The 24,593-nt window shown below is 39.1% G+C and overlaps 1 protein-coding gene across 9 annotated transcripts in view; it reads right to left on the reverse strand.

The window, feature by feature from the left end:
- Window positions 1-24,593, reverse strand: part of LOC148877512 (serine/threonine-protein kinase EDR1-like) — a 164,759-nt gene that overhangs the window by 117,885 nt on the left and 22,281 nt on the right. For all 9 annotated transcript variants that reach the window (XM_088942079.1, XM_088942073.1, XM_088942072.1 and 6 more), the window contains one exon: window positions 12,390-12,593. In XM_088942079.1, the coding sequence (XP_088798205.1) occupies window positions 12,390-12,593 (204 nt within the window). The remainder of the gene's footprint in view (window positions 1-12,389; window positions 12,594-24,593) is intronic.

Below are 24,593 nucleotides of genomic sequence, written 5' to 3' on the forward strand. Positions count from 1 at the left end.
TTTTGGGTAGAAGTAATCACTACAGTTGTGTATTTGATCAACTATCTTCCTTCTTCTGTTCTCGGCAACACTTCTCCCTTCCAAAAACTTTTTGGTCATCCCCCAGATTTCTCCAATCTTCATGTTTTTGGTTGTCTTTGTTTTGTACATCTTCCTGTTCGTGAACGTTCTAAATTAACTGATCAGTCTGCTATGTGTGCCATTGTGGGATATAGTCCTAGCCACAAAAGATTCTTGCGTTATGACCCTACTATTCGTCGTATTCGGATTTCACAGAATGTTGTATTTCTTGAACATATTTCCTTCTTTGCTGGAATTGCTAGATTGTCTGTTCCTATCTCTGTTTTGCAGGACTTTGATTCAGATAACACTCCTACTTCATCTATTGAAAGAGATCTTCTCGTTTTCACCCACAAGCGGCACGTGTCCCAAATCCTGAGCCTACAACCCCCCTTCCACCCGGTCTAGAGAATCCTCCTTTCACACCTCCTATAAGTGACATTTTTGCCCCAAGATCCTCCTATTTCATATGATAGTTCTTCTATTCCACTTCGTCGTTCTACTCGTATTTCTCGACCTCCTGACCACTATGGTTTTCCTTCAAGCCATAGTTCCTTTTCTGCTATACTTTCTTCCACAGATATTCTAGTTCTTATCAGCAAGCCATTAGAAGTCCTCATTGGAAAGAAGCCATGGATGTCGAAATTCAAGCCCTCCATGAGAATGATACTCGGGATCTTGTGCCTGCTCCTCCAGATGCTTTTATTGTTGGAAGTCGTTGGGTTTATACGATCAAACTGAAATCAGATGGTTCTCTTGATCGATATAAGGCTCGGTTAGTTGCCCAAGGATACAGTATAGAATATGGGATTGATTATGAAGAAACTTTTGCCCCATTTGCTAAGATCACTACAATTCGGGCTCTTCTAGCCATATGTGTTGTTAATTCCTAGACTATCTACCAATCAGACGTGAAGAATGCTTTTCTTCATGGTCAACTGAAGGAGACAACCTACATAAAGCCTCCACCTGAATATTGCAGTGATTCTTCACGTGTCTATCGCCTAAAGAAATCCCTATATGGTCTGAAGCAGGCACCCAGGGCTTGGTTTGAGCGCTTTCGAGATGTTGTTGCAGTTGGGTATAATCAGAGTTCCTCTGATTGCTCTATATTTGTTAAGAGAAGGCCCCAAGATATCACTATTCAACTTGTTGATGATATGCTTCTAATTGAGGATGATCATGACGGCATTTGTGGGTTGAAGTCCTTACTTCATAACTCCTTTCACATGAAGGACTTGGGCCCTCTTACTTATTTCTTGGGTTTGGAAGTCCATCGTAGTAGTTGAGGGTATTTCATTTGTCAGCAAAGATATGCCTCTGATCTCGTCAAATTAGCTAGAATTACTGATGAGAAACATGTTGATGCTCCTCTGGAGTTGAATGTCAAGTTGCCTAAATCTGAAGACCTAATTCTTCCTAATGCTACTTTGTACCGCCAGCTTGTTGGCTCTTTGATCTATCTCACTATGACTCAGCCTGATATTTCACATGTTCAATTTGTTAATCATTTTGTTTCTACCCCTTGCCAACCTCATATGACCGTTGTTTGACGCATCATCCATTATGTTAGAGACACAACTTCCCAATGATTGTTTTTCTCTTCTTCATCATCCATACAGTTGAGAGTTTATGTTGATGCAGATTGGGCTGGTTGTCCTAACACTCGTCGATCCACTACTGGGTGGTGCGTCTTCATGGGTGACTCTCTCATCTCCTAGAAGTGTAAGAAACAGCAAATTGACTCTAAGTCTTCTACTAAAGCCGAGTATAGAGCCATGTCCTCTGCCTGTAGTGAGATAGATCTTGGTACTCAACTTCCTACTCCTATCCCTCCATATGCCAACAACACAAGTGCTATAAAGGTTGCATCTAATCCCGTCTTCTAGGTAATCAATGCCATAGGTCTAAGTATACCCTTTAGCCACCAGTCATACCTATATCTCTCAATTGAACCATCTACCTTGTCTTTAATACCCATTTGCATCCAACAATAATATTATCCTTGGGAACAAAAACCTCCCAAGTAGGGTCCTTTATAAGGGCCTCTATCTCTTAGTTCATAGTTTCCTTCTAGTGAAGTGATTGCAATACTTTTGTAACATTACAAATGATGTAAATAGAAGATATGGCAGAAATATAAGAACAATAGGAGGGTGGGAGAGCATCATAAGAAACATGGTTAGTAATGGGATAATTGGTGCATTTCCTTTCTTTCTTACAAATGGCAATAGGAAGATCAAGGTTAAGATTCATGGCATTAGGTTCAATAATAGAAGCACTAGGGGAATCAAGATGAAGAAGAGATGCAGGTTCAAAATTATACAAGTCTAGGTTTCAAATTCCAATGTACATTCAGCTTCGGAGCCACCCTCTTACTTCACCTAATGAAGAACTACTACCAAGACCAAGGCTGATACACAAGAGGAGGAGGCGAAAGAATACTAACATCGCAAATAGCCAAATACAAGAACAAGATGAACTAAGAAGTATTGAAATAGGAACAAGAAGGCAAAAGGGAGTTCAATCTTCATTGCCACTCACACCCTAAAGAGAATGACAAGATGACTAGAAGAAAACACATAGCTCCTTCCAAAATGAACATCAAAACATCTATAGCCCTTTTGGGAACTAGAATAACCAAGGAAAACACATCTAATGGACTTAAGATCAAATTTATGCCTAGAGGGACTCATATCATAAACAAAATAGACATACAAAAATCTTGAGGGGTCAATTGAAGGTGGGCTCCTCGAGGAAAATAACCTGATGAGGAGATTAAAGATTAAGAGTCCTCGATAGAAATCGAATAATGAGGTAATAGCTATCTCAACGACATCTCCCCAAAAACGAGTGGGAACATGCGTTTGGAACAATGACTCTTGAGCAACTTCAACCAAATGTCTATTATGCCTCTCAACAACTCAGTTTTGTTGTAGAGTGTGACTACATGAGCTCTGGAGAATAATTCCTAGTCCTTCAAGAAACACCCACAAATGTTTTTAAAAATATTCCTTGGCATTTTCAAATCATATTTAGGGATGGCAATTTCCCCCATAAAACCGGGGCCTCGCCTCGCCCCGCCCTCCCCGAACAAGACCGGTTTTCCCTGACCCTAAACGGGGACGGGGCGGGGACAAGGAAAATATTTTTTTCCCTAACCAAGGACGGGGTGGGGGCAGGTTTTGTATATAATTCCCCAAACCCGAAGGTAAAATTAGTAAAATATCTCTAGGTTTAATAATGATATTTAAAATATCTCTAAGTTTTCCCTAAATTCTTAAAATCCATGAATCCCATAATTCCGTTTTTGAAGTACCCCCAAAGTATTATAATTCAATTCCTAAAATACCCCAAATTCATATATTATGTGTAAATTGTCCACAAAAAAAATAATTTTAAAGAGGTTGCCTTGAAGCGGGGAAAATTCGGGGATTACCCATCCCCAACGGGGAGTGGATGCCTCGCCCCGAATTTGAAAGAAAAAAGGAAGAAGAGGGAAGAGTTGTTCGAGAGAAAGAAGAAATAGGAAAAAAAGGGGAAAAGAAGAGAGTAGAAAATTGTCCCTCTCACTCCCTTTAATCCCTTTATATATGTGTTGGAACAAATAAAAGAGAAATTACACTAGCACCCCTGGTTAGACGGTTGACCCAAAAAGCATAAGAACGAACCATTAAAGAAGAAATAAAGCCAATAAATAACTGAACCAAACTAAGATCCATTCGGCCAGTCTCTCTACACTCCCCCTCAAGTTGAGCATAGATGTCAATCATGCCCGCTTGCTTATATAGTGTTAAAGCTTCGCCTTAGGTATTCCCTTGGTCAAGATGTCTGCTAGTTGTTCCTCTAAAGAGATGAAAGGGAGGCAAAATTCTCATGAGGCTACTCTCTCTCTTGTCTACCTCAATATGTTCGGTTCTGTCATGCTGAACCGAGTTATGAGCGATGTTGATGGTAGCCTAACTATCACAATGCAACATCAACTGCCTATCATAATTGTTCCAACTTTAATAAAGAAAAGAAAAGGTGAAGAAAAAGGATAAGAAAAAGAAAGAGAAGATAGGAAGAGAAAGAGAAGGGAAAGAAAAGAAAAGGAGAAGAAAAGAGGAAGACTAGCAAGGAGAAATCTAATAATTTTTTCCTTACTGTCAACCCAAGTTGTATTATCATTCTACTAAAGCTGAAATGATTGCAATACCCTTAGACAAGTTACAACAGACATAAAAGAGAAAAATAACATGAAAAAGACAATAACGCCCCTATTAACTAATTCTAGCAATTCTAACAATAATCAATTCCCATCTCTTCTAGAAGAGATCTGAGCCACAACAACTCCAACACCCATTCGGCCCAATCTCTCTATAAGAGCCATATAAACTGAGTGCACTCATCAATGAAAAGAATGAAACACTTGTATCCACCCATACAAGGAATAATATATGAACCCTAGACATTAGTACGTATCAAATGAAAAGCAACATTACTTCCATTACTCGCAAAACATGTGGTTTTACATTGTTTTGACAAATGATTGACTTCACATTGAGGACTCAAGTTTGGCACTGAACTAAAAAAATTTAGAAAAGTTTTACAGAACCAAAAGACATATGGCCAAGACTCAATTTCTCATTAGAACAAAACTCAATCTAGGGAAGCAACCCTTGTTTTAAAGATTGGTCAAAAAGATAGACTCCATTGACCTCATGTCCACTTCCAATCATCGTCGCCATGCTCAAGTCCTAAAAACACAATGCATGGGGAAGGTCACAAAACAATTATGGGATTTCGTAAGAGAATCAATAGATAGAAAATTTTTATGTAATTGAGGTACATGAAGGACAACCCTTAGGGAAAGCTTGTGGGTAAGCTTGATTTCACCTAGACCAGACATTGGAGTCTAAGATCCATCAGTAACAATAATTTTACCTTTCCTAGGAGTTAGATTACATGAAGTAAAATATGAAGGCATACCAATCATGCAGGCAGTAGCCATAGAGTCTACAATCTAGGGGCTACAAAGAGAGGAACAAGCAAGTGCAGTAGCATATGCACTACAAGGATTACTAGAACCAATGGAGGTAAATGCCCCACTCTTCTCTAGTTGCAATAGGAGACTCTAAAGTTTATCCATTTTACATTAGAGGAGTCATGGAAAGGGGCATGAATATTAGAAGGTTGAACATTATTACCAACTGTAGCCAAATGTGCATTACCCTTTTTCCAGTCTTATCTTTCAAGTTCAAGTAGGGGTTAAGTTTCTAGTATCTTTCCATGGTATGTTTTGGCTTCTTGCAATATTCACAAGTTACACCACCAACCTTCTCATTAACAATGTGCTTACTAGTGCTCTATTTGGATCTTGAAGACGTGAATGTAGAATGCTCAATCATGGTAGGTTGCATCATAGCAGCCCTTTTGTTCTCTTCACCTTACTACGAAGGAATAGGCAACTACAAGGGAAAAAATGTCTGCACTCAAAATATGTTGCTAAGTGATATCGAACTCAAGATTCAAACCAGCCAAGAAATCAAAAACCTTGTATTCTCAATGTACTTCTGGTACTGCTCACAATCTTCTAAGTCCTTCCACTCTGTAGTCGAATAAGACTACAATCAGTCCTAGTTTTAGTGTTCAATTAACAAGAAAAAAAAATGAGAAAGAGGAAGAGGATAAGAGAAGAAAGGAGAGGAGGAGAAGAAGATTTCGAAGGGGAGATTAGAAAAGGAGAGAATCATTGATTTGCCGCCCCTCTCTTACTATTTATATTAATTCTCAAATAAAGATAAAAGGGCTGAAATACCCTTACTGCTTACATGGCAAAAATAAAAGACTAATAATTAAAGACTGACTTAAAGATTGACTGAAATAAACCAACTACCAACTAACAACTAACAACTAACAACTAACCGCTGACTATAGTCATACGAGTACAATATCATGGGGACCACATCAGTGTTCTCTACACTCCCCCCTCAAATTGGGAATATATGTTTGTCATTCCCGGATTGCATAGATCCACTTCTAACTTCTTCTTGGAAACCGCCTTGGTGAGAACATCAGCAAGCTGCACGTTCGAGGTGATATACGGAAGACATACTTCATGAGATGCAACCCTTTCTCTAATAAAATTTCGATCCACTTCAATATGCTTAGTTCTGTCATGTAGCATCGGATTATGGGATATATTAATAATAGCTTGATTATCACAGTACAACATTAGGGGTTTCTCATAGGCAATACCCAACTCTTAAAACAGTGATTTCAACCATAGTATTTCAGCCACACCATTTGCCATGGACCGATATTCAGCTTCAGCACTGGAACGAGAAACAACATTTTGTTTCTTACTCCTCCAAGAAACAAGATTACCTCCTACAAAAGCACAATATCCAGAGGTAGACCTTCTATCATCAACACAACTGGTCCAATCAGCATCTATATAAACTTCTATCTTCATGTAATTATTATCCTTAAATAGTACACCTCTGCCTAGACAACTCTTCAAATATGCCAATATCCTCTCAACAGCAAGTAGATTAGTAGTTCTAGGAGAGTGCATATACTAACTACATAGTTGATGTTTGGTCATGTGAGACAAAGATAGAGAAGTTTTCCAACTAACCGTTAGAACATAACTTTATTTTCAAGAGGCTCTCCACCTTCTGCACTAATCCTGTGATTTTGTTCAATAGGCGTGTCAGCTGGCTTAACACCGAACTTTCCTGTGTTCTCCAACAAATCAAGGACATACTTCCTTTGAGAAATAAAGATCCCATGCCTGGACCAAGCTATGTCATAACCCAAGAAATATCGTACCTCTCCCAGGTCGTTTACCTCAAACTCTTGATGAAGAAGTTGCTTAAGAGACTCAATCTCACTGTTATCACTTCCTGTCACTACAATATCATCCACATATACAACAAGCAAAGTTGAGGAAGAATCCACCTTCTTAATAAACAAAATGTGATCTAACTGAGCATGCAGCCCTGCACATAGCCAAACTTTTCAAGGGCTTGTCTGAATCTATCAAACCAAGCTCTAGGGGACTGTTTTAGTCCAAGACAAGGCTTTATTCAGCCAGTTTCTTTGTCTGAATCTAGAACTAGATGAGGATGTAACTTCCAACAAGTTTCTTTGGCATGCTTGGGTTTCTTGCAATGTTCACATATTAGGTCCCTCTTGTCTTCTTTCTTCATATCTCTCTCCTTATCACCCCCAAACTTGGGTTTAGTTGCTGCCAAGGTTGATTCAAGGGGCTGATGCTGCAACATAACCTTCCTTCTACTCTCTTCACTGTGCACTAGAGAGTAGGCTTGTGGTAAGGTCACACTATCTCTTGTTTGAAGTTGTTGTCTCAAAATGTCATACTCAGAATTCAGACCAGCTAGGAACTCAAACACCCTATTGGTTTCTTTTTTTTTTTTTATCAATAACAAATTCATTAGCAACTTCATTAAATCAGCAAAAGGTAATTACAAAGAGGAAGACAAGCACTCTTATCTTCCAAATACAACTTGAGCCCTCGAGAAAAAGAAAAGGAAATAAGAAACAGTAATTTACAATTTAGCCCAAAACATTGAGTCCCTTTCTACCCCTTGTTTACCTAATCCATCAGCTAAAGAATTAGTTGATCTTTGAACCCACCTCATCTTCACTTCCATCTCCCTCACCAGCCACTAAAATTTTTCTCTCTCATTACTGTAATTCCATAGGCTACTATTATCTTTATTCAGCCACCCTATTACCACCTCTGAGTCCCCTTCAATTATGAGTTTTCTGATATTCATCTCCTTGGCTTTCTGGATCCCTTCCATAACTGCATAAATCTCAGCTCTAAGGGAGTCCCCCACTCCAATTGGGCCTGAGTACAAGGCAAAAATGACCCCATTCTCATCCTTGAAGACACCTCCAATCCCTGACTGTCCAGGGTTCCCTCTACTACTCCCATCGAAATTCAGTTTTAAGAATCCAGCAGGTGGGGGGTCCAAGGCACACTCACTACCGGTTTGCTTTGTGAACAGTTTGCAATTTCACCCCACTTCCTCAGCATGTCATCCACTGTGTAATCTGTAAAGAGCACTAAGGATTTCAGCCACTGTACAACCCTAATATGAATTGTAGCCCTCAGTTCTTTATCCCCTTTCTCAACTTCTGAAAAAATCATGGAGTTTCTTTCTTACCATAGTGACCAACATACTGTAGCCCCAAGTCCCCTCCACATAGTCCTTCCTCTTTTCACTCTCCAACTAAAAAAAGAAGGGGAGAATAGACTCTACATGTCTAATGAAGGATTCCAACTACACCCAAAGAGAGAAAAGGCCCACTCCCAAATAAACCTTGCAAATTGGCAAGACACCAGTAAGTGGAAACCAATTTCTGTTAGACAGTGTATGCCCTTAGCTCCAATCAGATTGATGTACTTATTGTCATTTATTGTAAATGAATAAAGTGCATAATTTATTCATGTTATTATGGTATGTTTCTGTGTAATACCCTTAAACTGGACACTTATGAGACTCGTGTTAGTTTAGAATCTTCACAACCGTTGAATAGATCTGGGGAGATTTATCCTGCCAAGGCTGACACTGATGTGCTGCCAGGTTGGTTGGGTGGCTTGTCTCAGCTGCCAAGGTGAGACCTGAGGTACATGTAGTGTGGGTTTTCTTGAAACCTTGAACCGAACCAAATTCCAATATTGCCCCGGACTTTGGAAATAGATGGACTAAACTGGAATGTTACACCTGACCCCTAGACTCGATTATGGTACTGCACTAGGTATCGGATTGGGCTGTCTTTGATATGCCAATCACTGAAATCCTTTACCGGGTCAAAACCTGGGTATGTTGGGGCAGTTCGAGAATTCACCTAAGTGGGTGATCATAGTGACAGGATCAGCCCCTTTGTCGGACAAAGTGAATGATCGGGGAAATGCACTCTCTCTGATAGAAACCTGAACTACCGACAGTGGATTTCAAATGTGTTTGAAATTTGGTTTCGCAAAATATATTTATATAAAGATATACTTATATATTATGGTTTCAAATTGGTTTGCGAAAGGTTTTAATTCCTCAAGATCCATGTGAGTAGAGAGTGCAGCACTGTACCTTGCAGCCGAGGGAGAGGTCCTCTGTTGTCGGGCAGTGTTTGATCATTATGGGCTGAGAGGTTAAGTGTATGGCCATTGAGAGTAATGCCTGATGGGCTAATCTTGCATTTGCCCATAGTCCTTGGGTTTTCACAAGATGGCTCGACCCAATGACCATTTAGTGTAAATGTTGGGCCCATTAAGAGCCCATGTTGATGGATTCGGGGGTTCGCTGTGATTTACAATGAATTCGGCCAGGCCTTATAACAAAGGCTAGGCTGAACCCATGTGGTTGATGTGTAGATCAATGCTAGGGTCACACGCCATACAAAGAGAACCAAACTAGCCAGCACTTAATGGGTTAAGTAAGCAACATGACTTAATGGACCTAAAGCCCATTTCGAACTGGGCTTAAATGGTTTAATTAAATTGGGCCAATTTTGGATTTATAATCTAACTGGGATTAGTAGTTGGATAAGATAGGTTTTATCAACTTGAGAGTCCAAATCTAAATACAAGATTTAGATTAGGAAATCTCATTCCTAATCAAATTAGGAAGCTAATCCTAAATGGATTATAAATAGGGGGCGAAATCCACAAAGAGAACACACTCCTCTCTGTAGTCTCTTCTCTCCCTCAGTTCTTAGCGATATCCCAATTCGATCTCCACCTGCTGGAGCGATCAAGAAGTGTTCTTGATATTGTTTCCTGGTGAAGAAACAATTAGAAGTTGTGCTCACATCACCCTACTCGATTCTTGGTGAAGAATCCCAGGTTCTTGCTGAAGAATCGTTCCTACTGATCCTGCCTCAACATTCGTTGTGTCAACATTCGCTTTTCTAGGGCTTAGAAAAACACAAAACCACTTCCCACCATCCCCAAAATGTAAAATGACCCAAGTAGTCTAGGTTTTACAGAGAAAATTTCCACCAAACATGCAAAAAAAAGCTTCAACATCAAATCTGTATTTTCTGCAAATTTTTCTTGAAAAATCACAGAAGTTTCAAACAACCACAAAATTCATACAAAAATGTTTCTAAAATCAAGGAATACAAAAGTGAACCAGATTCAAGAGTTTTGCCACCACCTGTCCCAATTGCTGATGTCATCCAGCAGCAGTCTAATGTCAGCAGGTCACCCTTCAAGTGTAGGTCAACAAGGGATTTCCTAAGAGACTATGAGGTGCTCTAATACCAAGTTGCAAGATTCAAGGTTGAGTTGGGTAGAGAAGAGAAGAGAGAGAAAGTTACGAGAACAAGGAGTGTGTTACTACTATTCACACCCTAATACATGATATTTATATTATGATGAGAAATTACAAGAAAGCCCTTAATTGGGCACCCAAATACAAATAGATGAATAAAAGATCAAAAGACCCCTGGCATTACATATTCTCTAGGGGTGTTCACAGGTCGGGTTGGGTCGGTTTCTTGGGATTTTCCCAACCGACCCGACCCAGTCGGGTTAGCTAAGGTGGGAACCGAAACCGATCCACTAACAGGCCAAACCGACCTAGTCGATTTGAGTCGGGTTGGGTCGGTTTGGGTCGGTTTCGGTTTTGTTCCTGTACAAAGCCAAATAAAATATGAATTAGTTGATAATTTGATATTCAAGAGTCCAAGATAAATCTAAATTTAATTCAGGTAAAGAATAAAATCAATAAATTCTTCATGTAAAAACAAGTGTCAATAATGGTCCTTCTAGAGTAAAAAACTAGGTAAATCTAGGTAGGTAAATCAATAAAATAAAAATTTAGAAATCTTCTAAATTCTAATCTAGGTAAAAAACTAAAAAAGGACACCTAATTGAATTCTAATTGTAATTGCCTAAATGGGCCTTCTAGAGTTCTAGTTCTAGTAGAAGTCTAAAAGTAGAAGACTAATAGGAATTAGGAAACTATTCAAACTAGGAAGTAGGAACTACCAAACTAGTAGAATACTAGTTCGGTTCGGGTCGGGTTGGTTTCGGTTTTCACGCAAGAAAACCGAAACCGACCCATGATTTTGGTTTATGTATGTGCCCAACCCGAAACCGACCGGTACAGATGAAAACCCGGCTGACTCGGGTTGGTCGGTTTGGTCGGGTTGGGCATTCTTATGAACAGCCCTAATATTCTCAACATGTTCAATCTCCATCATGGCCTCATTATTTCCCAATTACCATTCAGTTCAGCTAATCCATGTTGAGAAATCCCATTCGACGCCATCCTTTTCAACACCCTTGTAAAGTTCTTGCAAGGGGAAGCCCCAAAGACATTAGAAATATAAATTAGTGTTTAACTCGTATACACCTTAATACATCTCCCCAAACTGGTGCTTGCACTCCTCTTAGGACCTACGAGCCAAGGAAAATCATCAAGGGAAGGGTTACTAGCATTATATCAGGGGCTGAAGCTTGGAAAATCTTTTTTGTTTTTATTTTTTATTTTTTTTTTGCTTGGTGAAGCTGGAAAATCGTTAAACTTAAAGATCTTATAATGGAAGGTGATTCTTGAACAATGGTGAGTTGGATCACACAAAATAAACCAGGACCATGGCTATATAGACATGTAGAAGCAAGATAAAGCACTTACAGGACTAGGGAATCAAGTAGCATGGACACCAAGATTGGCAAATAGCATGGAAGAGACTAGCTACTAAACAGGGGTAAAATAGAAACCAACATTTTTGGGGGTTTACTTCAATGGATGTGGATCCCCAAGATAACACAAGATTATGAATTGGTTGGGGTAGTGGAGACTGCCCAATAGTTGTAAATCTAAATTTTTTCTACTAAATAAAACACGAGTTAGCTATCCAAAAAACAAATAAAGAACTCCAAGGTTTTAGTATCCCTATGAAGTTTCCATAACCATTTTCCAAACAACGCTCAACTCCCCAGTTTCATACTCCACACCCTACACCTTTACTCTTATCTATTCATCTACCTATCTGCACATATGTCTACATTTTAAAGAAAATTTTCTCAATGCATGTAAAAGCAATTAGTAGAATTCCACTCAACCAATTTTGACATGGAAATTTTCTTTTTATTTAGAAAATAAAGAAAAACCTCTGAATTGGCTCCACATAGGCAATTCCAGAGTTGTGCAACTAAAATAACTCAAAAAGGAAAAAAGAAAAATAAACAAACAAAGATTAACTAAAGATACTGGGAATGAAACAAAGGGAGCAGCCTCGACAAAGTAACTGGATAAAGAAATACAGATTCTAACAATTGTACAGGAGGAGGCTGGAATACCTACCAAACCAGCAATCTTTTTAATCATTGCTGCTGGATTTGAATTCAATCCTTTCACCAATGCCACAATCAGCTGCTTTAGCATGGAAAGCTTCTTATCTTTATCTGCATCTACTAGAATAATACCAGCATTAAAACCCTCCATGCCCAAAGCATGAAGCTCATCTGGAGTAGGAATGTTATCAAAATGCTCCTTGAGATTTTTCTCCTGCAAATCATGAACTTTTATCAAATAATATGACCAAATATGTTAGTCATAAATTCAAAATCTAGCATCAAAGAGGAAAAAACAATTTACAAGTAGCCAGACAGAGAAATGGTATATCAGAATTACAGGTGGAAACATAAACAACCTAGCAATTAAAAGGAACAGATATGCAATACTATTAACATTGTGCAATACTAACAATTCCCAGAATCCTAGTCAGCTTTTGAAAAGTTTTAACATAAGCCACTTACCAAGTAGACCAGCAATTTTCTTTTGCTGACAAGAATAAGAAAAATATATATATACAAAGATGGGTGGTAGTATATGAAACCTTGTCAAAAATCAAAATAGAAGTTCATTTCATCAATTATATGAATAGCAATGAAGTTGGTAGTAGGCAAAAATCTTATAGATTTTATTACACATTGTCTTTCTACAATTTAAAGCTAAACAAATCATTCTAACAAGGACCTAAGTATATACAAAGGTTGTATGCTTGAGTTAATTGGATAATTACGTAGGTTGCACCTTGGAAAAAGTAACACTCCATGTTTCTGATGATCTACCCTAGAGCCTTATGTTACCTTGGAGGCATAGAAGAGATGAGGGATAATATTGTATTTTTCTATATCTGGGAGCGCCATTGTATTATGCATCTTGTACACTAGATCATTTGTAATTTATTTGTATTTACTTCTAATGAAAGGACAGAATTGTCCTTTATTAATATAAATATTCTTTTCCAGGTGTGATTCTTTTTTTCTTTTTATAGATAAAATTCAATTGATATCATTAGAAGTGAATGATAAATAGTTCGTTACAAGCATCCGAATATGAGGCTCGAGGTGCAGCCTCACTCATTGATACAAAAGCCTCATAAAGTTACAATTGGGCCCAGTACAAGTGTTCCCTAGTTACCCCTTGTTTAGCTAGAGAATCAGCAAAAGCATTTGCCTCCCTCCCCACCAACTGTATAGTTACCTCCATCTTTTAAGTTAACCATTTGAGTTTCTTCAATTCATTTCTGTAAACCCAGATCACTGAATCTAGGTTTTTTAGCCAACCCACCACCACCTTGGAGTCCCCTTCTATCACCAAATTTTCCAATCCTAACTCTCTTGCAATCTATACACCTTGTAGGGCTGTGTACAATTCTGCCTTTAAGGAGTCTCCATTCCCCACTGGTCCTGAGAAGAGTGCTCTTAAGTTTCCTTCCTTGTCTCTGATGACCCCTCCTATTCCAGCTGGGCCTGGGTTGCCTTAACTACTCCCATCGAAGTTTAATTTCAAAAATCTTTCAATGGGAGGAGCCTCTTGGCAATAAATCCGATTGAAATATGAGGAAGTAGAGAAGAGAAGGGAAGAAGAGAGAAGAGAAGAAGAAAGAAAGGAAGAACAAAAGGTTTGGAGCAATGAAACAGAACTGGCGACGCCAGCTTCTATTATATTAATAAGAAGGGAAAAGACTCTTGTGCCCCTATTGTAAGTGAGTACAATAACAAAAAAAAAAAAAAAAAGGCTTTAACTAGCCAAGCAGACCCTAACACAAATAACTAAATTATTTCAACACCCCCCCTCAAGTTGGAGCATAGATGTCAATCATGCCCAACTTGTAACATAAATCATTGTGTCGCACATGATGAAGACCTTTGGTGAAGATATTTGCAAGTTGTTCTTCTGAGCTGACATATGGAGTACACACTTCTCCATTTACAAGTTTCTCTCTAATAAAATGCTTGTACAATTCAATGTGTTTTGTCCTATCATGCAGGACTGGATTAGCAGCAATATTTTTTTTTATATAATTGGATTAGCAGCAATATTGATGGCAGCTTTATTGTCACAGTAGAGTGACATAGGGTTTGCTCACTGCAAAACCCAGTTCACCTAACAGATTTCTTATCCACATGATTTCAGCAACCCCATGAGACATCGCTCTATATTCTGCTTCAGCACTAGATCTATCCACCACACTTTGTTTTTTACTTCTCCATGTGACCAGGTTTCCTCCTACAAAGGCACAATACCCAGTGATAGACTTTTGGTCATCAACTGCTCCTACCCAATCAGCATCAGTATATACTTCCACCTTTAAGTGTCCATGTTTCTGGAACAACAAACCAGCTCCGAGAAACTTCTTGAGGTATCTAAGGATCCACTTTGCAGCTTCAAAGTGAGTTGTCCTAGGATTGTGCGTGAACTGACTAAGGACACCCACTGCATAAGCAATATCAAGCCTATTATAGACAAATACAAGAGTCTCCCTACGAGTCTCTGGAACTTCTTCACATCTTTCAAAAACTCTCCCTGACTGTCTCCCAGCTGATGATTAGATTCAATTGGTGAGTCAATTGGTTTTACCCCCCAACTTGCCTATATCTTCTAGTAGATCTAGTACATATTTCCGTTGGGAAATAAAGATGCCCTTGTGAGAGCGGACAACTTCAATTCCAAGGAAATAACGTAAGGGGCCTAGATTTTTCACCTCAAATTGAGTGGCAAAGAATTTTTTTAGTCTCCGTATTTCAGCCTCCCAATCTCCCGAGATCACTATGTCATCCACATACACAATTAGAGCTGCAATTTTCCCTTCACCTTTTTTCACAAATAGAGTGTGATCTGATTGGCATTGTTTGAACCCCGTCTGTTGAACTGCTAAGTGGAACTTACTAAACCAACCCCGAGGTGATTGTTTCAACCCATATAAAGATTTTTTTAACCTACACACTTTTTGCTCACTGCCTTTGGCACAAAAACCTGGAGGTCGGGTCATGTACACTTCCTCTTCCATGTCACCATTCAAGAAAGCATTTTTGATGTCCAATTGGTGAAGTTCCCAATCAAGATTTGCTGCCAATGAAAGAAGAATCCTGATAGAGTTCATCTTGGCTACTGGAGCAAAAGTCTTTGCATAGTCCACTCCATAAACCTGTGTAAAACCTCTTGCAACCAATCTAGCCTTGTACATTTCAACAGTTCCATCAACCTTGTGTTTCACTGTGAACACCCACTTGCAACCCACTAGTTCCTTCCCTTCAGGAAGATCCACCAACTCCCAAGTGCCATTTTTGTGTAATGCATCAATTTCTTCCTGCATTGCATTTGTCCATTCAGGTTTAGATAAAGCTTCTACCACATTCTTAGGAACGGGAACACTGTCCACAGAAAAGAGGATGCACGGAATGAAGGTGAAATGTGAAAATAGGACACAAAATTAGAGATAGGATGATTAGTGGTACAAGATCTAACACCCTTTCTCTTAGCAATAGTACATTATGGTAGTGATCAAGTTCTTTCCATATCGATGTCAAATCAAAATAGTACATCGAGAGACTCCTCTCCCCCTGCTTGCAAGTAGAGGATTCAATTTGCAATTGGTATATCTTGGCATAGTGTCTCTACTCTGAATAGGTGGACTTTGCTTGTTCCCATATATCACAAGCAGTTTCAGCCCACATAAAAGTCTTCCTTACCTGTGGCAACATGGAAACCAAGAGCCATGACATCACCATACTATTCTTTTGGTTCCACCTATCATATTCAGCACTTCCATTCTTTGGTTCCTTCACTCTCCCATTGATGTATCCTATTTTCCCCCAAGCAGTGATGTTGAGTTTTATTCCCCTAGACCACTCAAGATGGTTCAGACCATCAAAGGGAATAACAGCCATGGGGAAATTCATATGCATTCCCCCACTCACTCCATTATGACTCCCTAAAATCTCTGAAGTAGCAGAATTCTCAGACGACATGGTAAACACACAGTTTTTTTATCTAAACTCTCAACTTAGGATCCCTCCTTATATTGACAAAAGCTCCACACACAACAATTCAGTTCTGGACTTAATCTGAGCACAAAAAACAGCACCAATTTCCAAAGAAGAACTATGACGAGACTGATTTTCAGATCTGCAAGAAGAACAGTCCCAACCTACTGGTTTTGCAGTAAGTTCCACCACAACATTAATCAATAAGAGAGATCCTACCACACATGAAATCAGACTAACGAGCAGAGAAAACGAGTCATCTGTGACCTACAATCACCTTTTCACAGGTACAGGATCACACGATCCAACAAATAAAAGAGGTATAACCCTCACAAAAGTCTGCCGACATTCAGTGGTTTGGATTCATTTGTTCTCCACTTGGTACATGACCAAGGAAAGAAATAAAAGAAGAAAGAAAACATTAGGGTTGTACCTGTTGCAGATCTGATTTGATCAGCCCATATTCAATCCTCTGTTCCACCCAGATTCAGCAACTTGAAGAGAAAACTTGGTCGCCTAGATTCAACATTCTTTCTCTGATACCATCTTGGCAATAAATCCGATTGAAATATGAGGAACTAGAGAAGAGAAGGGAAGAAGAGAGAAGAGAAGAAGAAAGAAAGGAAGAAGAAAAGGTTTGGAGCAATGGAACAATACTGGCGGTGCCAACTTCTATTATATTATATAGGGCGGCAGAAATAAGAAGGGAAAAGACTCTTGTGCCCCTGCTGTAAGTGAGTACAATAACAGAAAATAAAAAAAAAAAAGCTTTAACAAGCCAAATAGACCCTAACACAAACACTAAATTATTTCAACAGAGCCCAAGCCAACCTTGCCATAACCTTTTGCATTGAGCTAGAAGCCACTAAAGACCAATTCCTCCAAATATCATCAAATGTGAAATTTTTGAATAGTTTCACCATTTGTAGCCAGTGTATAACCCTAGTCATTACACACTCCACAATTTGTTGTTTGCTCCTTTCTTTCTCTTGGAAGATTCTATCATTTCTCTCTTCCCACAAGGTCCACACCACTGTTGCTCTAGTGTACCTCCACATTACTCTTCCCCTCTTCTTTGGTAACACAAAGGTAGATGGGTCAAACAGCATTTTTATCTCCGTTGGCATATTCCACCTGCACCCAAACAAAGAGAAAAACCAATCCCATATATTTGTAGCAAAAGAACAGGAAATTAGTAAATGGTAACAAGAATCACCATTAGATTTGCATAGAGTGCACCAATTCAGGGAAATACACAGAAAAGGCCTCTTCTTTTGCAAATAATCCAGAGTGTTAATTTTCCCAAGAGCCACTTCCCACTAGAAGGACTGAATTTGGGGAATCACCGTAAACTACACTTCTTTCCAAGGAAAGGACAGAGAGGAAGAGGACCAACAAAGAGCTTTAAAAAAGGAGGAACAAGAAAAGGAACCTTTAGATCTTGGGAACCAAATTCTTCTATTTGGACAAAAAAGCTCTAAGAAAACACTATCAAGGAGAAGGAGAAGCTTTGATAGACAAGTTGCTTCCTCATCCTTCGAACCCCTACTAAATCTGAGATCCCAATTAAGACTCAAAGGCAAAGAAGGAAGAACCAAAAAAATTGAAATGATCTTATTTTTATACAATGAAATAGAATACAAAGAAGGAAAAAACTCCTTTAAAGGCCGATCACCAAACCAAGTGTCTTCCCATAAAAGATTTAAATTCCCTGAGCCAACATCATACCTGATGTACTTGAGAAACTGAAAGAGGAGGCTATGAATTGCTTTCCAAGGTGCTGCCAAGGTAGCCCTACGCGATACACCAGCATCCTAACCATTCTTCAATCTACCATGTATACTTGCCACTACTTCAACCCACAATTTTCTCTCTCAAGAGGTCATCTCCATAACCATTTTCCTAACAGAGCTGTATCCTTCTTCCTATCCTAACCATTCTTCAATCTACCATGTATACTTGCCACTACTTCAACCCACAATTTTCTCTCTCAAGAGGTCATCTCCATAACCATTTTCCTAACAGAGCTGTATCCTTCTTCCTTACACTCCCTAGACCTAAACCACCTTCCTTTCTTTTACACACAACCTCCCATTTTATCAAGTGGTCCTTTCTAGTCTCTCCTGGCTCCCAAAGGAAATCCCTCATAATTTTTTCTAATTTCTTTTCTTCTCTTGGTGGAATCCTAAAGACAGAGAGAAAGTAGATGGGTAGGTTAGCCAAAGTTGATTTTATCAGCGGGATCCTACCTCCCAAAGAGATGTAACTTCTCTTCCAAGTAGCCAATCTCTATTTACATCTTTCTATAACTGGGTTCCAAAACCTACTTTCCTTCGGGTTTGCACCTAGGGGAAGCCCTAGGTAGGTCAGAGGCCACGGGGTAATATGACATTCTAAGCAATCTGCTATCTTGTGTAGGACCATCCCCTCCAAATTAATCCCTACTATGCAACTCTTGTCCAAATTGATTTCATGTTTGACACTTTTTCAAACTTCTTGATTAGATTTTTCAATCTCCCGACTTTCCTAATGTCTCCTCCACAAAAAATAATGATATCATCTGCAAATTGGAGATGAATAAGTGGGACATTATCTCTACCCACTCTCCAACCCCTAAAATCATCTTCTCTATCTGCCTTAGAGAGAAGTCTACTGAAGACATCTGCCACTAAAGTAAAAAGGAAGGGTGATAAAGGATCACCTTGCCTTGACCCTCTGCAAGCTGGGAAGAAGTCTTTTACCAATCCATTAACAAGGATAGAAAAATGACAAGATTGTACACACACAAGCATCCAATTGCACCATCTCTCCCCAAACCCCCGTTGATGCAAAACTTCTTTCAAAAACCCCAATCAACCATATCATAGGCCTTTTCTAAGTCCAAATTGCACAAAAAACCTTCATTCCTAGATCTCTTCATCTCCTCACACATTCATTGGCTATTAGAATTTGATCAACTATTTGTCTCCCTAGAACAAAAGCTCCTTGATACTGACTGATGAGGGAGGGGAGAATTACTTTGATCCTCAATGATAGGACTTTAGCAATTATCTTGTAAACACTAGTCACTAGACTAATGGGTCGGAAATCTTTTGGATGGCTAGCATCACCTTTATTTGGAATCAAGGCCAAGAAAGTTGCATTAACTCCAGGGCTAACAATATGTGTATTTGAGAATTCCTTAAAGACTTTCATTAAATCATCTTTCAGCACTTCCTAACAATCCTGATAGAAAGCCATTGTGAATCCACCTGGGCACGGTGCTTTAGACCTATTCATAGAGAACACTGCCTTTCTTATTTCTTCTTCCTCAAAATCTCTTCCCAACCAATTTGCTGCCTCCTCATCTAGTAAAGGCCACTCCAAACCTTCTAAGCTTAATCTATCGTCCAGAGGTCTCCTGTAAAGGGATTTAAAGTGGTCCACAAAGATTCTAGCAATTTCATCTTGATTTGATATTAGTTCTCCATTGATTTCCAGCCTAGCCACAAAGTTTTTGCGCCTTCTTCCATTTGCGATCGCATGAAAGAATTGTGTATTCCCATCCCCTTCCTTTGTCGATTTTTGTCTTGACTTTTGTCTCCAAGATATTTCCTCTCTCTTAAGGACTTCTTCCAATTCTTTTTTTGATTTCCATCTTAAATCCCTCTCTTCTGCACGGAGATTTCTCTCAATTTCCACATTGTCCAACTCTTCAATCTAGGAAATTAGGGCCAGTTTCCTTTCTTCTAACCTTCCAAAATGATCCCTATTCCACTCCTTTATTTTAGATCTTAATCTTTGCAATTTCTTATGGAATTTGATTCCTTCCCACCTTATTCCTCTTAGTTCCTCCTTCCACCAATCCTCCACTTTCCGAATAAAATCTGGATGCGTCAACCACATGTTTTCAAATTTGAAAGGAACAGGGCCATGTAAGAAGATTTCTGTTCCTAATCTAATGGGGTGGTGATCTGAAGTGACACTAGGCAACGCCCTGGAAACCAAACCTTCCCAATGATTTTCCCATCCTCTATTGAACAGAAACCTATCCAGTTTTGAGCATAGTGGGTTTTCCTGAAAATTGGACCAAGTGAAATTGGATTGCAACAGGGAGATCTCCTTCAATTCTCACAAGTCTATGAATTCATTAAATCTCCTCATACTAGTGGTGATAGATTGATTGGGCTTAGAAGTTTCGTTGGAAATTCATTAAATTTCCGAGTGTGATTCTCATACGAACATACCCATGCAAATATTTCTCTTGTTCAATCTGACTCTAACATGGTACCAGAGCAGGTCGAGACTCTATTTCTCTGGTGTTTGGACTGCAAATTCTAGGGAACACTGCTGTACCTAGAGCTTGTTTCCCTTCTGCCCATCAAGTTGTTCTATAGAGCTGCATGTATAGTAGAGAATCTTGGTTTAGTGCTAAACCAAGATTCCAGCTGTACCTAGAGCATGTTTCCCTTCTGCCCATGGAGTTGTTCTATAGAGTTGCATGTATGGTAGAGAATCTTGGTTTAGTGTTAAACCAAGATTCCATTTGATAATGTTTTATCATGAGAGCCTATGGACCCTTCATAGACTTTCACATATAATATAATGGCTCTTATAACTTATAACTTAAGTTATAAATTGTTTTACTGTTCACAAATCTTACAAGCTACGAAATAACGGCAACCAAGAATCAAAGGATTGAAGCTAGCTCAACTGCTGAAGACCTAAGAGCTCCAAATCAAAGCTTTTTACAGATCAGCCACTCCTCAGCCTTTGAAACTAGCTTCTTCTCCTCTTATTTCTTTTTCATTTTTTTTTCCATTTCCGTTGACTGAATCATGGTACGGAGACAGAGACAGGGTTAGCCCTTACCTGAATCAAGATGTTGAGCTTCAATCAAATAGCTTTTTACAGCTAGGTCTCAACACCAGCATATGTCAGGTGATAAATTTCTGACATTTTGCAACATTTTAAACCATGTTCCCAAGAACCTATGAGATTGCATTCTGACAATAATGCTGCTATGAACCTTGCCCACAATCCAGTTCAGTGCGACCGCACCAAACATATGAACATGATACACTTAAGGGAGAAGATGTTTGCCTTATGTCAAGACTAAAGATCAACTAGCAAATTTTCTCACTAAGGGAATAAAAAAGAAGAAATTGGACTTGGATGTTGAGCAAGTTGAGCATGATAGATATCTATGCTCCACTTGAGGGGGAACTTAGAAATATATAGAGATGAACTGTTGTCTTTCTACTAAAGAGGGACAAAGTTGTGAATTCCCTCAGTATAAATAGAAGAGGGTGGGCCAACCAGAAGGGCTAAGACACCCTATTTCCTCATTGCATATTTCGATAAGGCCCCCATCAAGCCAGGCCCAGTCCAAGTCCACATATAAGAAAGAATTGATGGTAGTTGTGTTAGTGGTTCAAAAGTGGCAGGGTTACTTATTGGACCAAAGATTTGTCATTCGGACTAACCAAAAAAGCCTGAAGAATTTGTCAGAACAGAAAATCCACAACTAAAGAGCACCAAAGGTGGACCTATAATTTCATGGGCTATGATTATACTATCGAAACATAAGTCCACTCAGCCAATAAAGTGGCTAATGCACCCTCCCAAGTAACTAAGTTAGCCCAACTAACCATCTCTATGACCTATCAAAAAAAAAAAAAAAAATACTAATCATCTCCATGCCCATCTACCCTCTACTTGATCTTCTTAGGCAAGGCTTAGAGAGACCCAAAACTGGAACAAATCCGCTCTAAATGGGCTCCCAAGATCCATTATCAACATCGAGCTTTACAGTTACCGATTCTACTATTTTCTAAAAGGTCAACTGGTAATCTCCCCTGAGCCTGAGTTATCCCATATCAAAGAACTACTCCAGCTATTTCATTGCTCTCTTGAAGGTGGACACTCAGGTATTCTTAGAACCTACCAGCAAATGATTGCCTACTATTTATGGCCACAGAAGAAGAAGGCCACCAAGGAGTTGATAGCTACCTATCCTATCTGTTAGCAGAATAAGTACAAGGCCCAAGCCTCGGTAGGGCTGCTGCAGCCTCTTAAAATTCCAGATTTGATATGGGATGAAGTCTTCATGGACTTCATATCAAGATTGTAAACATCAAAAGGTAAATCTGTTATTCTAGTTGTTGCGGACCAACTCTCAAAGTATGATCACTTCATACTCTTGCCACACCCTTAAAAGCATTTGTTTGAGAGGTCACCAAACTACATGGAACCCCCAAGGCCATCGTCTCTAATAGGGACCCAACATTCCTTAGCAATTTCTAGAGAGAATACTTAAAGCTCTAGGGGATTAAGCACGACTATTCTACCAGATATCACCCTCAACAAGATGGCCAAACTGAGGTGGTCAACAAGTACCTCAAATTTTACTTAAGGTGCCATGCAGGAGAGTGACACACAAGGCAACGGGTGCAATGGTTGCCCTGGGCTGAATTTTTTTTCTTTTTTTTATCAGCAAAAAACTTTCATTAATAACAGAGAAATTAAGTTACAATAGATAAAGATTGCAGAGGGGACAGACTGCAATCTCCAGTAATTAGTTACAATTCTGCCCAGTGCAATGATCTATTTGCCCCTTGTTTTGCTAGGGTATCAGCCATCCCATTTGCATCCCATTTGACCCAACCAAATTGAGAGTTGAACTTCCTTGCAAGTGTGTCAATTTCTCTGAAGATAAATTTGAGTTTCCAAGGTACTGATATGATGTTTTTGGCCCAAGAGATGACCAATAGTGAGTCTCCTGGGCTGAATTTTAGTGCAACACATCTCATGCCTCAGCCAAGATGACTCCATTTAAGGCCTTATATGACAGAGATCCACCTCTAATCCTACCATATGAGGAATCCTCAGCAAGTACTGCCGTCAATGACTACTTGAGTACTAGGGAGTAGGGATAGAATCATACGGGCCCTCAAAAGCCAACTTCCTAAAGACACAATAGCAAATGAAAGCTTAATATGACTGCAAACACCGACCCATTGAATACCAAGTTGGAAAATTGGTTTTCTCAAGTTCCACCCTTAAAGGCAGACCACAGTGGCCAAAGGAGCTTGGTAAAAAGCACTTACCCCCCAAGTTATATGGGCCATTTACCATCCTCGAAAAATAGGGGCTATAGTTTACCGCCTTGACTTACCAAAGAACTTGATGATCCACTCAAGATTCATGTGTAGCTTCTCAAGGGGTCCCTAGGTCCTAACACAACCCTATGTCTAGGGGTTCCAGAATTCAATGAAGGGGAGCTCAGGCAACAACCAAACAAAACAATTGACTATCAATGGGTAAAAAGTGGAAAGAAAACCTTTAAAGAAGCTCTAGTGGTGTGGATAGGCCTTCCAAATGAAGGTAACACATGGGACTCTTGTTCCACCCTCCACTAGAAATTTCTCCAATTAATCCTTGAGGACGAAGATAATCCTAAGAGGGGGGAGATGTTAGGAATCTAGTTGGGCCCATTAAAGTCCAAGATGAGGGAGGCAGGACCAAGCCAGTCTTGGATGATCTACCAAGGTCCAACCCCAACATTCAGATGGAAACAACCTAACAGTCCTATCAAAAGGAATCTCAAATTGCTAGAAGTCAGTAGATCCAAACCGAATGGATTCTATTCAGTTACCTAATGTAAGACCATCTATGTAAGTGGCAGTTCACACACTCAATGGAACAGTTGAAGTTTGATCTTCTCCCATTATTCTCTCTTTCTTCTTCTAGGAGGAAGTACCGTCCTTGAAGTGGTACTTGAGTTAGGCAGCAAGTCCAACAAAATCATCCAAGAAAATGAAGAAAAGAAAGGTTTTGAGAGTCAAATATCAGTATGGAGCACCCACACAATCTTATTTAAATAGGGTGAGCATAACAAAAGGTAAAAAGTCTAAAATACCCCTACACCTAAGTACATGAATAAACTAAAACTGACTAAGGCCCATAACTAATAACAAATAAAAGATAAAAGCATATAACTAAACAGAAAACTTCCCTTCTTTTCTACAGATATCAAAAGCTCCTACTTACTTTAAAGGCTCTAATGACTACTATTCTTGGATTATTTTTTATTTATGCTAATTTACCATTATCAATCCGTGACTTGAAATTTTTCTATTTTAAATTGTGTTTCTATTTCATGTTTTAATAGGTTTTTTAATGATTTAATAACTAGAAATCCATCAGACTAATCCAAATATGGTTAAACTCAAGTTATAGTTTGCACATATGC

Source organism: Nelumbo lutea, chromosome 1 (assembly GCF_056320005.1).
Source record: "Nelumbo lutea isolate HS-2025 chromosome 1, American lotus-T2T, whole genome shotgun sequence".
NCBI classification, from domain to species: domain Eukaryota; kingdom Viridiplantae; phylum Streptophyta; class Magnoliopsida; order Proteales; family Nelumbonaceae; genus Nelumbo; species Nelumbo lutea.